We start from the raw sequence: 20,051 nt of genomic DNA, 5'->3' as shown, positions 1-20,051 counted from the left end.
TTTACAATAAACATAAAAAATTACATCATTCAGGATCTCCAGTTTAAAAAATTTCTTCTTTTTCATTCAATATTTAACTTTGTTTGCTTTAGTATTTAAGTTTTTATAACAAAATATTTGTTTAATGTTTGTGGTGTTATAATTTTTGGATAACTATTGTTATTTTTCTTTATTTGTTATTGCATTTATATTTAATTTCTAATATATATTTTATATTGAAACACAATTTTATCTTGACATTAGTTTCTTTTACTAAGAGAATCCGTTATCTACTGAACTTTGAAATTATGTACTTAGTTCACACATGCACAACTCAGATGATAAAGGATCAAATTGCGTATGAAAATTTCTGACAAGCAAACTCATACTAAAACCTGATTTTCTTGGAGCAACATGCTTATTCCTTTGCCAAGTTGGCTATCCAGACATATGATTTTTATATTATAATTTTATTTATAAGAACTAAAATATAACAAAAGGTTACATCCATACAAACTTAAAGTTACAATATGTACATTTTAAAAGATCTGTTAAAAACTGTCTCAGAATTATCAAGGTGTCAGAGCAAAGTGGGCATGCCAATAGCAGTTCTGTAACCTTATTATAACATTTTCTTCTGATGAAACCGTGTTGTAGTTTACTTTGCTTTTTATAACAATCAAATATCACATACTGATACATTTATTTACACTTTACATTTGTTTACATTTGATTACATAGCTTATAGTATATGCAAATTAGTTAATTTAAAATACTTGAGTAATGAATAAAAATGAACAATGTAGAACTCCATACTCAATTGATGTTATCAATGATAGGGTTTTTTGTGAAGTTAGTGCTATGCTTGACTGGTCAGCAGCTGGTATTGACAGAAATCTAAGAAAAGCATTAGATTGTCAGGTGTGTTCAGCCAACACTACTTGTTGATGGATTGCTCAAATTAAAGATACAGTGGATATCAAAGAGGCTCATCTTCAAGGAAGAACAGAAGTGATTATCAACAGGAAGAGAATCACATTGAGATCAAGGAATTTTTGAGTGAATCTAGAGATTGAAGTCTGTGAACTATTTAGGCAACAATTGGCATTCCACATGAAATGGTTCAGTTTATATTGAAGAGTCTCAACAAATTGCACAAAACTTGGGTTCCATAAGAATTGACAGAGGATCAAAAATTGAATTGGAATGCAGCATGTCAGATTTGCTTCAAATTCATAAAACAAGGAAGCTCTTTGAGTGTACTGTACACCTGCAATTGATATAACATGGATTCCCATGTACAGACCAGGTGGAGATGGATTAAAAGCTTGGCTACACCCAACGAAACAATGACAAACTCAAGTTAAGGGTGGTTTTGGCTAAAGAAGATGATACTCTTAATGACCATGGATTTTCGCAAAATTATTTTTGGCAATTCTTGCCTGAAAAACCACAGTGACTACCAAAATATATAAAAACTGTTAAGACGACATTGAAGAATGGAAAAATAAAAACAACATACAGCATTATTGCTCATGATAATGTCATACCCCATACCACTAAATTGGTTCAGGACTATTTTGTGGATGAAAGAATTTCACTTTTTATTCACCCAATCTTCAGCATTGTGATTCAACTGCTTAAGTCCTCTAAAAGCTGCTGTAAAGAGTACTTGATATCGAAACTGGGATGAGGTCGGAATTACATTGAATAATGTGTCCCGAATGCATTATGAATAATGATCCAGCACAGTTTGTCACATGGCCTCTATTGCAGTGTTAAAATGCTGCCAGAGTGATGGGAATGAGTCATCATGCAGGATAAAGACTATATTTAATTATTGTAAAATTTTAATATTTTAGACAAATACTTTTCTTTATTTTAGTAAAACCACTGATCACTTTGCTTTGATCACCCTGATAGTTAATTAAAATAAAAATTTATTTAATCATTAAATTTCTGGATATACATATGTCACACCAGTCTATAGTAGAAAATTTATATAATTAATTTATTTTGTCCACAATACTTTAAATACATTTTTATTGATAGTTACGTTAGACTCTTAGACTTTAATTATATATTTATTGACAAAAATATAACCGGTAATTGAAGAGGTAGCTGCTTTCTTATCATATCTAATAAATTATTCAACAGTATATCATTACATCTCACATTATTCTACAGTTTATACAGCAGTATTAATTGCAAAATAATATGAGGCGTAATGATACAGCAGCAGGTACTGTACATTTGTACCAGTGTGTCTGCTGTATTTGTTCATGCATACCTTTTAATCAGTCTGAAAATGATAAAGTGCATGATTATACTGTGTTAAAATTGATTGAAAAACCTGCAAAAACATTAATGGATGTACCATTACCCAAAATCAACATTTGCAATGATTCATGTGCATACAATAATTCTCAAAAGCTCTATGATTTTAGTAGAAGAAACCTGTGTTAGGTGTGCTTCTCCTTGGTCTGTAGGAAAGAAAGTACATTAATCAAGCACATTACCCATTCCTAAAACATGTTCTAGCTCTAACAAAGCAATATTTGTTTGGCACAATACAATATAGACAATCTATGGTTCTACAAATTTGCAGAATACTGGCATTCTTGATTATTATCGAGCAATTCCAGATTATCGGCTACTTTTCAGAGGTGGATGCTGAATTACTGGATGTTCCATGTGACTGGATGCTAGATTAACAAACTTCTACTATATATTGAATAATCATTATTATTATGGTTATAATTTTATGCTGAATTCTCAATGCTATTTTTATATGTATTCATTCAGATGTAACGAATTATCACACATCAAACTGATAGAACCTTGATTTGGCTGATTGTCATCTTTAATGCAGTTTTTGTACAATATGACCTTACACAATCAATTATTGCAAGACAATTTGCTTTTCTTTACTTAATACATGATGATTTATAAAACATAAATTGCCATGGACTTCTTATTGATAAACAAAAATATGTAAACAATTATCTTCATACTATTGATTCTGTAGAATTCGAGTGAATGTTTGATGGACAATTCATTCCTGTTGGTGTTCTTACATATATTTTTATTTGATACATGTTATTTTAATCCAGAGATTTAACATTAATTTTATATCTTTACAGGTTGGATTTTTTGGTTATATTGCCTTTCATGATAGTCCCATCAGCGGAAATATTTTAATTCGTTTGACGCCATCATTAACGGCTGAAGTTATAAAAGTCGGTTTTATATTATCAGTCGTTATTAGTTTTCCCTTGTGTCTATTCCCTTGTAGAAGCAGTCTTCATTCACTAATATTTAAACAGGTGAAAATTTATGTTAGTAAACATAATATAATAAAATGTNATTCTTGCCAAGTGAAATCAATATTTCTTATTGCATCTATGATGATATATTTTTTCCAAAATTGCACCACAAAAACATAGATTTAAACAAAGTAAGTGCTGTGACGAATTGCCACCTTCTGCCAATTGGTTTGTGTTTGGGAATAATCATATAATATATGCTTAGAGGTTTGAAAATGTTTTCCACTGGATGAAAAGTTTCCATTAAAATAGAATGTTCATGGCTTCTGTAATTAACTTTATTGTTTATTATTTCACTAAAAAACTGCAATTAGAATGTATCAATATATTATGTTACCTTAATCTGTTTAACATTTTTATTACAAAAGTTATTTAATTTCTTTTGCAGAATACTTCACAGCTAAGAGCAGAAATATTAATATTTTTAGGTTTATTTGTTGCTTTTCCTCTTGGACTTCTAAGAAAAGTGGATAGTTTAACTAGTTTCAGTGCCATGTCTATAGGTTTTTATATGTTTTTGATTCTAATTGTAAGTATCATTTAAATATAAAGTGTTATATAAATAATAGTATTACATTTATATAAATATTAATGTATAAAAATATAAATATTATTTATATAAATAATAGTATTACATTTATATAAATATTAATGTATAAAAATATAAATATTATTTATATAAATAATAGTATTACATTTATATAAATATTAATGTATAAAAATATAAATATTATTTATATAAATAATAGTATTACATTTATATAAATATTAATGTATAAAAATATAAATATTATTTATATAAATAATAGTATTACATTTATATAAATATTAATGTATAAAAATATAAATATTATTTATATAAATAATAGTATTACATTTATATAAATATTAATGTATAAAAATATAAATATTATTTATATAAATAATAGTATTACATTTATATAAATATTAATGTATAAAAATATAAATATTATTTATATAAATAATAGTATTACATTTATATAAATATTAATGTATAAAAATATAAATATTATTTATATAAATAATAGTATTACATTTATATAAATATTAATGTATAAAAATATAAATATTATTTATATAAATAATAGTATTACATTTATATAAATATTAATGTATAAAAATATAAATATTATTTATATAAATAATAGTATTACATTTATATAAATATTAATGTATAAAAATATAAATATTATTTATATAAATAATAGTATTACATTTATATAAATATTAATGTATAAAAATATAAATATTATTTATATAAATAATAGTATTACATTTATATAAATATTAATGTATAAAAATATAAATATTATTTATATAAATAATAGTATTACATTTATATAAATATTAATGTATAAAAATATAAATATTATTTATATAAATAATAGTATTACATTTATATAAATATTAATGTATAAAAATATAAATATTATTTATATAAATAATAGTATTACATTTATATAAATATTAATGTATAAAAATATAAATATTATTTATATAAATAATAGTATTACATTTATATAAATATTAATGTATAAAAATATAAATATTATTTATATAAATAATAGTATTACATTTATATAAATATTAATGTATAAAAATATAAATATTATTTATATAAATAATAGTATTACATTTATATAAATATTAATGTATAAAAATATAAATATTATTTATATAAATAATAGTATTACATTTATATAAATATTAATGTATAAAAATATAAATATTATTTATATAAATAATAGTATTACATTTATATAAATATTAATGTATAAAAATATAAATATTATTTATATAAATAATAGTATTACATTTATATAAATATTAATGTATAAAAATATAAATATTATTTATATAAATAATAGTATTACATTTATATAAATATTAATGTATAAAAATATAAATATTATTTATATAAATAATAGTATTACATTTATATAAATATTAATGTATAAAAATATAAATATTATTTATATAAATAATAGTATTACATTTATATAAATATTAATGTATAAAAATATAAATATTATTTATATAAATAATAGTATTACATTTATATAAATATTAATGTATAAAAATATAAATATTATTTATATAAATAATAGTATTACATTTATATAAATATTAATGTATAAAAATATAAATATTATTTATATAAATAATAGTATTACATTTATATAAATATTAATGTATAAAAATATAAATATTATTTATATAAATAATAGTATTACATTTATATAAATATTAATGTATAAAAATATAAATATTATTTATATAAATAATAGTATTACATTTATATAAATATTAATGTATAAAAATATAAATATTATTTATATAAATAATAGTATTACATTTATATAAATATTAATGTATAAAAATATAAATATTATTTATATAAATAATAGTATTACATTTATATAAATATTAATGTATAAAAATATAAATATTATTTATATAAATAATAGTATTACATTTATATAAATATTAATGTATAAAAATATAAATATTATTTATATAAATAATAGTATTACATTTATATAAATATTAATGTATAAAAATATAAATATTATTTATATAAATAATAGTATTACATTTATATAAATATTAATGTATAAAAATATAAATATTATTTATATAAATAATAGTATTACATTTATATAAATATTAATGTATAAAAATATAAATATTATTTATATAAATAATAGTATTACATTTATATAAATATTAATGTATAAAAATATAAATATTATTTATATAAATAATAGTATTACATTTATATAAATATTAATGTATAAAAATATAAATATTATTTATATAAATAATAGTATTACATTTATATAAATATTAATGTATAAAAATATAAATATTATTTATATAAATAATAGTATTACATTTATATAAATATTAATGTATAAAAATATAAATATTATTTATATAAATAATAGTATTACATTTATATAAATATTAATGTATAAAAATATAAATATTATTTATATAAATAATAGTATTACATTTATATAAATATTAATGTATAAAAATATAAATATTATTTATATAAATAATAGTATTACATTTATATAAATATTAATGTATAAAAATATAAATATTATTTATATAAATAATAGTATTACATTTATATAAATATTAATGTATAAAAATATAAATATTATTTATATAAATAATAGTATTACATTTATATAAATATTAATGTATAAAAATATAAATATTATTTATATAAATAATAGTATTACATTTATATAAATATTAATGTATAAAAATATAAATATTATTTATATAAATAATAGTATTACATTTATATAAATATTAATGTATAAAAATATAAATATTATTTATATAAATAATAGTATTACATTTATATAAATATTAATGTATAAAAATATAAATATTATTTATATAAATAATAGTATTACATTTATATAAATATTAATGTATAAAAATATAAATATTATTTATATAAATAATAGTATTACATTTATATAAATATTAATGTATAAAAATATAAATATTATTTATATAAATAATAGTATTACATTTATATAAATATTAATGTATAAAAATATAAATATTATTTATATAAATAATAGTATTACATTTATATAAATATTAATGTATAAAAATATAAATATTATTTATATAAATAATAGTATTACATTTATATAAATATTAATGTATAAAAATATAAATATTATTTATATAAATAATAGTATTACATTTATATAAATATTAATGTATAAAAATATAAATATTATTTATATAAATAATAGTATTACATTTATATAAATATTAATGTATAAAAATATAAATATTATTTATATAAATAATAGTATTACATTTATATAAATATTAATGTATAAAAATATAAATATTATTTATATAAATAATAGTATTACATTTATATAAATATTAATGTATAAAAATATAAATATTATTTATATAAATAATAGTATTACATTTATATAAATATTAATGTATAAAAATATAAATATTATTTATATAAATAATAGTATTACATTTATATAAATATTAATGTATAAAAATATAAATATTATTTATATAAATAATAGTATTACATTTATATAAATATTAATGTATAAAAATATAAATATTATTTATATAAATAATAGTATTACATTTATATAAATATTAATGTATAAAAATATAAATATTATTTATATAAATAATAGTATTACATTTATATAAATATTAATGTATAAAAATATAAATATTATTTATATAAATAATAGTATTACATTTATATAAATATTAATGTATAAAAATATAAATATTATTTATATAAATAATAGTATTACATTTATATAAATATTAATGTATAAAAATATAAATATTATTTATATAAATAATAGTATTACATTTATATAAATATTAATGTATAAAAATATAAATATTATTTATATAAATAATAGTATTACATTTATATAAATATTAATGTATAAAAATATAAATATTATTTATATAAATAATAGTATTACATTTATATAAATATTAATGTATAAAAATATAAATATTATTTATATAAATAATAGTATTACATTTATATAAATATTAATGTATAAAAATATAAATATTATTTATATAAATAATAGTATTACATTTATATAAATATTAATGTATAAAAATATAAATATTATTTATATAAATAATAGTATTACATTTATATAAATATTAATGTATAAAAATATAAATATTATTTATATAAATAATAGTATTACATTTATATAAATATTAATGTATAAAAATATAAATATTATTTATATAAATAATAGTATTACATTTATATAAATATTAATGTATAAAAATATAAATATTATTTATATAAATAATAGTATTACATTTATATAAATATTAATGTATAAAAATATAAATATTATTTATATAAATAATAGTATTACATTTATATAAATATTAATGTATAAAAATATAAATATTATTTATATAAATAATAGTATTACATTTATATAAATATTAATGTATAAAAATATAAATATTATTTATATAAATAATAGTATTACATTTATATAAATATTAATGTATAAAAATATAAATATTATTTATATAAATAATAGTATTACATTTATATAAATATTAATGTATAAAAATATAAATATTATTTATATAAATAATAGTATTACATTTATATAAATATTAATGTATAAAAATATAAATATTATTTATATAAATAATAGTATTACATTTATATAAATATTAATGTATAAAAATATAAATATTATTTATATAAATAATAGTATTACATTTATATAAATATTAATGTATAAAAATATAAATATTATTTATATAAATAATAGTATTACATTTATATAAATATTAATGTATAAAAATATAAATATTATTTATATAAATAATAGTATTACATTTATATAAATATTAATGTATAAAAATATAAATATTATTTATATAAATAATAGTATTACATTTATATAAATATTAATGTATAAAAATATAAATATTATTTATATAAATAATAGTATTACATTTATATAAATATTAATGTATAAAAATATAAATATTATTTATATAAATAATAGTATTACATTTATATAAATATTAATGTATAAAAATATAAATATTATTTATATAAATAATAGTATTACATTTATATAAATATTAATGTATAAAAATATAAATATTATTTATATAAATAATAGTATTACATTTATATAAATATTAATGTATAAAAATATAAATATTATTTATATAAATAATAGTATTACATTTATATAAATATTAATGTATAAAAATATAAATATTATTTATATAAATAATAGTATTACATTTATATAAATATTAATGTATAAAAATATAAATATTATTTATATAAATAATAGTATTACATTTATATAAATATTAATGTATAAAAATATAAATATTATTTATATAAATAATAGTATTACATTTATATAAATATTAATGTATAAAAATATAAATATTATTTATATAAATAATAGTATTACATTTATATAAATATTAATGTATAAAAATATAAATATTATTTATATAAATAATAGTATTACATTTATATAAATATTAATGTATAAAAATATAAATATTATTTATATAAATAATAGTATTACATTTATATAAATATTAATGTATAAAAATATAAATATTATTTATATAAATAATAGTATTACATTTATATAAATATTAATGTATAAAAATATAAATATTATTTATATAAATAATAGTATTACATTTATATAAATATTAATGTATAAAAATATAAATATTATTTATATAAATAATAGTATTACATTTATATAAATATTAATGTATAAAAATATAAATATTATTTATATAAATAATAGTATTACATTTATATAAATATTAATGTATAAAAATATAAATATTATTTATATAAATAATAGTATTACATTTATATAAATATTAATGTATAAAAATATAAATATTATTTATATAAATAATAGTATTACATTTATATAAATATTAATGTATAAAAATATAAATATTATTTATATAAATAATAGTATTACATTTATATAAATATTAATGTATAAAAATATAAATATTATTTATATAAATAATAGTATTACATTTATATAAATATTAATGTATAAAAATATAAATATTATTTATATAAATAATAGTATTACATTTATATAAATATTAATGTATAAAAATATAAATATTATTTATATAAATAATAGTATTACATTTATATAAATATTAATGTATAAAAATATAAATATTATTTATATAAATAATAGTATTACATTTATATAAATATTAATGTATAAAAATATAAATATTATTTATATAAATAATAGTATTACATTTATATAAATATTAATGTATAAAAATATAAATATTATTTATATAAATAATAGTATTACATTTATATAAATATTAATGTATAAAAATATAAATATTATTTATATAAATAATAGTATTACATTTATATAAATATTAATGTATAAAAATATAAATATTATTTATATAAATAATAGTATTACATTTATATAAATATTAATGTATAAAAATATAAATATTATTTATATAAATAATAGTATTACATTTATATAAATATTAATGTATAAAAATATAAATATTATTTATATAAATAATAGTATTACATTTATATAAATATTAATGTATAAAAATATAAATATTATTTATATAAATAATAGTATTACATTTATATAAATATTAATGTATAAAAATATAAATATTATTTATATAAATAATAGTATTACATTTATATAAATATTAATGTATAAAAATATAAATATTATTTATATAAATAATAGTATTACATTTATATAAATATTAATGTATAAAAATATAAATATTATTTATATAAATAATAGTATTACATTTATATAAATATTAATGTATAAAAATATAAATATTATTTATATAAATAATAGTATTACATTTATATAAATATTAATGTATAAAAATATAAATATTATTTATATAAATAATAGTATTACATTTATATAAATATTAATGTATAAAAATATAAATATTATTTATATAAATAATAGTATTACATTTATATAAATATTAATGTATAAAAATATAAATATTATTTATATAAATAATAGTATTACATTTATATAAATATTAATGTATAAAAATATAAATATTATTTATATAAATAATAGTATTATGTGATATTTAATTTAGCAACTTCATCATCCTGTATTGTGTAACAAAAGTACTGATTTTAGGTTTGATAGGGCCTTATTGTTTGTAATAGAGAATGATCTCTGTAATTATGAAAATAGTTTACTAAAAAATAAGTATTTTGTTTCAATAATAATCAAAATATTTTATGAAATATTTCAAAATCGTTGAAACAATATGTGACTAAATGTTTTAGATTTTGAAATTATTTAAACATACAGCTATTAATTCAAGCAGATAAACTGTTGATTTTTCCTATATTTTTTTTATAGAATATAGAAAATATATATGTACTAAAAATTATTTATTAGTAATTCTCAGTGATACTAGACCACTCAATAGCAGGGTTCTAAGCAACTTCTCAGTTTACAGATAAAAACTTTCAGACACGGGTTTATGTCAGTTATGCCATAATTGGGCACATTGTCTGGTAAAGAAGCTTTAATGCAACTTGATAACCAAACCAATGATGTGATCTACTTCAAATGAAACAGGTTATTGTCAGTTTGATTAACCAGTTATTATTAAAGTCGTTTTACTGGGCAATGTGCCAAATACTTACTACAGGTGGCTGTCTTAGTGTAACAATAAAAAAATTCAATGTAAAGTAAGATATTGGAATAAATATTGCAAGACATAAAGTTTTTATAATACAGAAATAAATTTACGTTTATTTTATTGTTATTGTCTTAATTTATTAATTTATATTTATTTTTATGTGTAGTTGTATTTCCAAAAAACTATTGCCATATCTGATTAAAATTTAGAGATGAATATAATTTCTCCAAAGCTAATTAGACCTTACTTGATTTTTAGTTAATTAATTAATGCCAAGTGATCTTTTAAATATTGGACTATAGAGCTTAATGTTAGCCCAATAATTTAGCAGATTGGCATTAATTGGTATAAGTATATATGATGTAATATTTTAATGCAATTAAAATTTATTTCAAATAATCTACATAATATAACTCTAAATTTTTATGTTAGATTGTAGGAGAAGCTTTACCAAAATTGTTAGCAGGCAGTTGGTGGAATCAAGTCAACTGGTGGCAACCTGCTGGATTATTGCCTTCTTTGCCTATATTTTCAATGGCTCTATCCTGCCAAACGTAAGTAAAATGTTTTAAATATAATAATAAAAATTTTCCACATTATATAAAAACATATTTGAAGATGTTTTGTGTTTTTGTTGATTTGAACTAATTATTGTAATAGCTTGTTTATATTAGTGAAAAATTCAGATTAGAAAGGTTACATAAAGAGAAAAGGAAGTCTGAAAGAACTACAAACAAATATAGTAAGACCCTGCTTAACACGGGGGATGCATTCCTAGATGACAAAACACTAAATGAAACAGCATTAAACGAAGTCATTTTAACATAGAGTAAATAGGAAAAGGGGACCAAAAATAAACAGATTTTACTTTAAGTTATTTTATATTAATTTGCATAATAATATATGCTAAATAACATAAACATATGCACACATAAGTGTAGTGTAAAGTTCATTATTTGTGATGAAGGTTTTGGCTCTTCTGAAATTCTTGTTTTTTGCAATAAAGTCTTGTAGTTTCATCTGTTGCTTTTTTTCTTTCCTTAAGCAAATATTGGTAGTAGAAGATTGCATTCAAAATGCCTCATTTTGCTTTTGCACTCCTTTCAAAATTTGGATCATTTGCTACAGTTTGATCAATGATTTTGGGTATCATTACCAAACTTTTACTAAGGAAATCTGTAGCAAGTTCTTTGGGTTCTTTGTTTTCAGAATCTCTATTTTCCAGTTCTACATGAATTCCTTGTTCTGCTAGTTCTTGAAGGTCATTATTGGTAAGGCTCTCACCAGAAACCTGCAGTAACTCCTCAATATCCTGCTCATCTACATCTCCTAGTCCTGTTGTATCAATTAGGTTGACAATTTGGTAAACGGTAGGCTCTTCTTGTTGAGAATTCTTGGCTACCTCTGGCCATACATTCTTCCACACTTCATTCATGCATTTATCAGTTAATTCTTGCCAAGTGAAATCAATATTTCTTATTGCATCTATGATGATATATTTTTTCCAAAATTGCACCACAAAAACATAGATTTAAACAAAGTAAGTGCTGTGACGAATTGTCACCTTCTGCCAATTGGTTTGTGTTTGGGAATAATCATATTATATATGAATCAATGAAATGCTGCGATAATTTAAATTAGCATAAATTTTAAGCCGTTTTTAAGGCTTCAAGCATACCACATTATATCAAATCAGTGTTAATCAAGACAGTGTTAAGCAGGGTCTTACTGTATATGTACCGTACATACAGGGTCCATATTGCCATCTTGCAGAAGCAGTGACCCTTTAAGAATATGCACGTGAAAAATTTTCCATTCTGTTTTAGTGGAATACCCTGTATGCACATTCAAACACTTCTTATGTTGTATTTGAAACATATATTTGTGTTGAAATGTATATTTTATATTACTTTTACAAATTCACATACATTAATAAAAGGTTACAAAAGTTTCAATTTATAATAATAAAATTTTATTGTTTTATAGACAACTTTTTGAATTTTTTGATCCATTAAATGATCCTTCTTTGAAAAAGATGAATTCTGTCATTAATGGTGCAGTACAGATGTGCTTAGCTGTTTATATATCTGTAAGTATCAACACTTATAACTAAGATATATTAAACATAATTTTATTTGTAAAACAAATTTATAATTTAACACTAAAAAATTTGCTATTGAGATTTTGTGGGACATTAAGAGTCAATCTATCACATCCTATATTAAAAAGATTACAGTAAAATAGCAACAGCACTTGTTTGATTTGTGCATGTGCATTTGCATGTGTTTTGTGTTTGTTTGTGTGTGTATACAGACAAACATATATATAATTATAACATATTGGACAAAGCTAATACATAGCTAAATGTTCAAAACCAAACTATCCACACTTTTCCAGCAAAGAATTTATTCAACCTCAGGCAGGCTTAGCTGCAAAATTCAAATATCTGATATTCTAAACTAGAATGCTCAACATGTTATGTGATGTTATTTACAAATTTGAAATCAATGAAATGTTAAGTTTTACATACTTTTTTTTTATAATATTAACATATAATATACAGATATCTTTTGTATAACACTAGTTATGTTCCAAAAAAAGTGCTATACTATGCTAATCTGTGCTATATGAAACAAAGGACAAATGCAAAGCACAGGGTTATGTTACAGAAATTAGCAGAAGTATGCTATTTTTTTTTTGTTACTAAGAGAAATATGTTTATTAAAACAATCGATAATTTATTTCCAATCAATAATTAATTAACAAGCACAATTAAAAAGTACTATATTACGTGTCAATATTAATTTTAGTTAAACTAGGGTGTTTCTTTTTATGAAGAAGCGTCATCTTGGCATTTTTGTCCATCTCAGTCAGATGTATCAGGAGCATTTTCGTATTTTTTATTTGTATTGTAAAAAGTTTTTATAGATGATGAAATAAAAATACGTTATTAATCAAAAATTTGTTCAGTTGGATACTGAGCGGCATTTTCCAGAATTTGTGTTCTAATACTGAATTGTTTGAGCACCAAGACAACATTGTATTTTTTTCATCATTTTTACAAACGAAGTAATTATTCATGGGCCTGTAATACCTACATTAAAAAAAAAGTTTAATAACACTTACACTTACCTAAAAATGTTTAAATAAACTTCACTAAATACGGAGATTTAGTGAAGTTTATTTAAACACGAAGATTAATCTGTAAAAAGAAAATACAGTGATGGTCTTAAGGGCTAAAGTGTGAGAACAATGACAACACTTGGTCAATAGGAATGTTAGTTCAAGTTTTTTCTTCCTTTCCTTATCAATTTTCATTAAATTAAACCTGATGAAAAGCACAAACTAATTTGAAAATTTGAATATTCTAAAATCCGTGGGCAAATTTGAGACGATGCGCATGCTTACTTGAATAAAAGATATTTATAAATGATGAAGTTTACCTTTAAAAATTGTGAAATTTTGTACAGAAAATTTCCAAAACTGTATTAGAGCAAAATCAGAAGTCGTTGTATGGGGGATATCCTCAATTTTCAAACCTTGTATGAAAGATACTTGTATATATGAATAAAAGAAAACTCAAACAATATATGATTTTTAACCTTTTACTTTTCTTTTGCTCTAATAGTCATTTTAACCACTCAAACTAAAGCTGGAATAAGATTTAAATCGCAAATTCAGTTAAAATTGGTGTGTTCATCATATATTAATTCTAGATTTAACTCCTGAATCCAAATTATGATTTAATTTGTCACTAAATGGTGAATTAATTTCAAATTACAGATTGGCATGTGCTATTTGAATTTAAATTCTTCATAAAATGGCACAAACATTCAATTTTTATAATGATTTTGAGCTCTTACAAGTTGAAAATATGCAAGATGAAATTGTTTAGAGTTACATTGTTTACAATAAACATAAAAAATTACATCATTCAGGATCTCCAGTTTAAAAAATTTCTTCTTTTTCATTCAATATTTAACTTTGTTTGCTTTAGTATTTAAGTTTTTATAACAAAATATTTGTTTAATGTTTGTGGTGTTATAATTTTTGGATAACTATTGTTATTTTTCTTTATTTGTTATTGCATTTATATTTAATTTCTAATATATATTTTATATTGAAACACAATTTTATCTTGACATTAGTTTCTTTTACTAAGAGAATCCGTTATCTACTGAACTTTGAAATTATGTACTTAGTTCACACATGCACAACTCAGATGATAAAGGATCAAATTGCGTATGAAAATTTCTGACAAGCAAACTCATACTAAAACCTGATTTTCTTGGAGCAACATGCTTATTCCTTTGCCAAGTTGGCTATCCAGACATATGATTTTTATATTATAATTTTATTTATAAGAACTAAAATATAACAAAAGGTTACATCCATACAAAATTAAAGTTACAATATGTGCATTTTAAAAGATCTGTTAAAAACTGTCTCAGAATTATCAAGGTGTCAGAGCAAAGTGGGCATGCCAATAGCAGTTCTGTAACCTTATTATAACATTTTCTTCTGATGAAACCGTGTTGTAGTTTACTTTGCTTTTTATAACAATCAAATATCACATACTGATACATTTATTTACACTTTACATTTGTTTACATTTGATTACATAGCTTATAGTATATGCAAATTAGTTAATTTAAAATACTTGAGTAATGAATAAAAATGAACAATGTAGAACTCCATACTCAATTGATGTTATCAATGATAGGGTTTTTTGTGAAGTTAGTGCTATGCTTGACTGGTCAGCAGCTGGTATTGACAGAAATCTAAGAAAAGCATTAGATTGTCAGGTGTGTTCAGCCAACACTACTTGTTGATGGATTGCTCAAATTAAAGATACAGTGGATATCAAAGAGGCTCATCTTCAAGGAAGAACAGAAGTGATTATCAACAGGAAGAGAATCACATTGAGATCAAGGAATTTTTGAGTGAATCTAGAGATTGAAGTCTGTGAACTATTTAGGCAACAATTGGCATTCCACATGAAATGGTTCAGTTTATATTGAAGAGTCTCAACAAATTGCACAAAACTTGGGTTCCATAAGAATTGACAGAGGATCAAAAATTGAATTGGAATGCAGCATGTCAGATTTGCTTCAAATTCATAAAACAAGGAAGCTCTTTGAGTGTACTGTACACCTGCAATTGATATAACATGGATTCCCATGTACAGACCAGGTGGAGATGGATTAAAAGCTTGGCTACACCCAACGAAACAATGACAAACTCAAGTTAAGGGTGGTTTTGGCTAAAGAAGATGATACTCTTAATGACCATGGATTTTCGCAAAATTATTTTTGGCAATTCTTGCCTGAAAAACCACAGTGACTACCAAAATATATAAAAACTGTTAAGACGACATTGAAGAATGGAAAAATAAAAACAACATACAGCATTATTGCTCATGATAATGTCATACCCCATACCACTAAATTGGTTCAGGACTATTTTGTGGATGAAAGAATTTCACTTTTTATTCACCCAATCTTCAGCATTGTGATTCAACTGCTTAAGTCCTCTAAAAGCTGCTGTAAAGAGTACTTGATATCGAAACTGGGATGAGGTCGGAATTACATTGAATAATGTGTCCCGAATGCATTATGAATAATGATCCAGCACAGTTTGTCACATGGCCTCTATTGCAGTGTTAAAATGCTGCCAGAGTGATGGGAATGAGTCATCATGCAGGATGAAGACTATATTTAATTATTGTAAAATTTTAATATTTTAGACAAATACTTTTCTTTATTTTAGTAAAACCACTGATCACTTTGCTTTGATCACCCTGATAGTTAATTAAAATAAAAATTTATTTAATCATTAAATTTCTGGATATACATATGTCACACCAGTCTATAGTAGAAAATTTATATAATTAATTTATTTTGTCCACAATACTTTAAATACATTTTTATTGATAGTTACGTTAGACTCTTAGACTTTAATTATATATTTATTGACAAAAATATAACCGGTAATTGAAGAGGTAGCTGCTTTCTTATCATATCTAATAAATTATTCAACAGTATATCATTACATCTCACATTATTCTACAGTTTATACAGCAGTATTAATTGCAAAATAATATGAGGCGTAATGATACAGGAGCAGGTACTGTACATTTGTACTAGTGTGTCTGCTGTATTTGTTCATGCATACCTTTTAATCAGTCTGAAAATGATAAAGTGCATGATTATACTGTGTTAAAATTGATTGAAAAACCTGCAAAAACATTAATGGATGTACCATTACCCAAAATCAACATTTGCAATGATTCATGTGCATACAATAATTCTCAAAAGCTCTATGATTTTAGTAGAAGAAACCTGTGTTAGGTGTGCTTCTCCTTGGTCTGTAGGAAAGAAAGTACATTAATCAAGCACATTACCATTCCTAAAACATGTTCTAGCTCTAACAAAGCAATATTTGTTTGGCACAATACAATATAGACAATCTATGGTTCTACAAATTTGCAGAATACTGGCATTCTTGATTATTATCGAGCAATTCCAGATTATCGGCTACTTTTCAGAGGTGGATGCTGAATTACTGGATGTTCCATGTGACTGGATGCTAGATTAACAAACTTCTACTATATATTGAATAATCATTATTATTATGGTTATAATTTTATGCTGAATTCTCAATGCTATTTTATATGTATTCATTCAGATATAACGAATTATCACACATCAAACTGATAGAACCTTGATTTGGCTGATTGTCATCTTTAATGCAGTTTTTGTACAATATGACCTTACTTACACAATCAATTATTGCAAGACAATTTGCTTTTCTTTACTTAATACATGATGATTTATAAAACAAAAATTGCCATGGACTTCTTATTGATAAACAAAAATATGTAAACAATTATCTTCATACTATTGATTCTGTAGAATTCGAGTGAATGTTTGATGGACAATTCATTCCTGTTGGTGTTCTTACATATATTTTTATTTGATACATGTTATTTTAATCCAGAGATTTAACATTAATTTTATATCTTTACAGGTTGGATTTTTTGGTTATATTGCCTTTCATGATAGTCCCATCAGCGGAAATATTTTAATTCGTTTGACGCCATCATTAACGGCTGAAGTTATAAAAGTCGGTTTTATATTATCAGTCGTTATTAGTTTTCCCTTGTGTCTATTCCCTTGTAGAAGCAGTCTTCATTCACTAATATTTAAACAGGTGAAAATTTATGTTAGTAAACATAATATAATAAAATGTCTTAACATATATATATATATATAACTTACATTTCAGGGAATGGGCCATTACGATCTACAAAGTAGTTACATGCCTGATCATCGTTTCCGTGTTCTGACGTGTGCGCTCGTCACTGCAACGATGGCTACGGCCATTATGGTTCCCAACATTGAATTTGTCCTAGGTTTATTAGGCTCGACAATTGGCATAACGATATGCGTGATTCTTCCTGCATTAATTTTTTTACATTTAACTACAAAGAATACTAATGAGCGTCGAATGGCTCAAGTAAGACTTACGTTTATTAAATAAATTAAAATATTTTATTATTATATGTTAAATTTGACTACAAATTATTTAAAATTTAATATGTTATAATTAGCTTTGATTTCTCTGAAAGGACAAAAGAACCCAGCATTTCTAGTTAAAAGAAATTCCTATTTTATGAAATGATCTCCAACTTGAATATAGTTTCATTTGCTAAATAAAATTAAACAATAGACCTTCTAAGACCTTCTAATTTATCTATTTTATTTAAGTAAATAAAATAGATAAATAATTGTTGTATACTGTTGAAAAGTAATCTGAATGATACTGATGAATGTGATTCATCAATAACATTTTAACTATTTATATATTAATAAATAAATTCTATATAGAATTACTTTCTATAAGATATATTGAACTTATATATATATAATTTGTTGTTTGAAATTTAGTATAGATCTAGTTCCATATTAATTTTCATATAAATAAGGCCCATTTAGCACCCACAGGACACTAAGACTTGTCTTGTTTTCAGGCCCACCATAGGTTGTGGGACAGATGAATGGTGGGAGATTTAACCCAATGTATCCGGGATACACCATCCTCAAAATTTCTGGGTGTTTTGGCTGTCGAAATTTGAACACAGGTCTTCAGAGTGGTAGGCTGACACTAATTACAGTAGAACCTCGAAAACTCGGCTCTCGATAACCCGGCACTCCGGATAACTCGGCCACACCCTGGCAGGGCAAAAAATCCTTAGTTAATTAATTTTCATTATAGACAGCTTTATAAAAGTATAAAAGCTCTCATAAAGTATTTTTCTGAGGTCTGTCTTATCAGGTAAATTACTGTACACAGTGTATTCATTAATTTTCATTTTCATGTAGTAAAGGCTCTATGCCTTCATAAAGGACGTACTTTTCCTTTGTTTAAGGGTATTTGGGCAGTTTATTCTCTGTT

At 20.7% G+C, this 20,051-nt stretch overlaps 1 protein-coding gene across 1 annotated transcript in view; it reads left to right on the top strand.

Annotated features, from left to right (window-relative positions):
• Positions 1-20,051, top strand: part of LOC111613127 (putative sodium-coupled neutral amino acid transporter 10) — a 50,156-nt gene that overhangs the window by 16,720 nt on the left and 13,385 nt on the right. Inside the window, exons 9-10 of the mRNA XM_023354450.1 lie at positions 3,123-3,305; positions 18,882-19,112. Of these exons, the coding sequence (XP_023210218.1) occupies positions 3,123-3,305; positions 18,882-19,112 (414 nt within the window). The remainder of the gene's footprint in view (positions 1-3,122; positions 3,306-18,881; positions 19,113-20,051) is intronic.

The sequence above is a fragment of the Centruroides sculpturatus genome, unplaced genomic scaffold (assembly GCF_000671375.1).
Source record: "Centruroides sculpturatus isolate CEXI.00-Female unplaced genomic scaffold, Cexi_2.0 scaffold134, whole genome shotgun sequence".
Taxonomy (NCBI): domain Eukaryota; kingdom Metazoa; phylum Arthropoda; class Arachnida; order Scorpiones; family Buthidae; genus Centruroides; species Centruroides sculpturatus.
The sequence above is the reverse complement of the archived record's forward strand: the minus strand, read 5'-3'. Positions and strand labels throughout refer to the sequence as shown.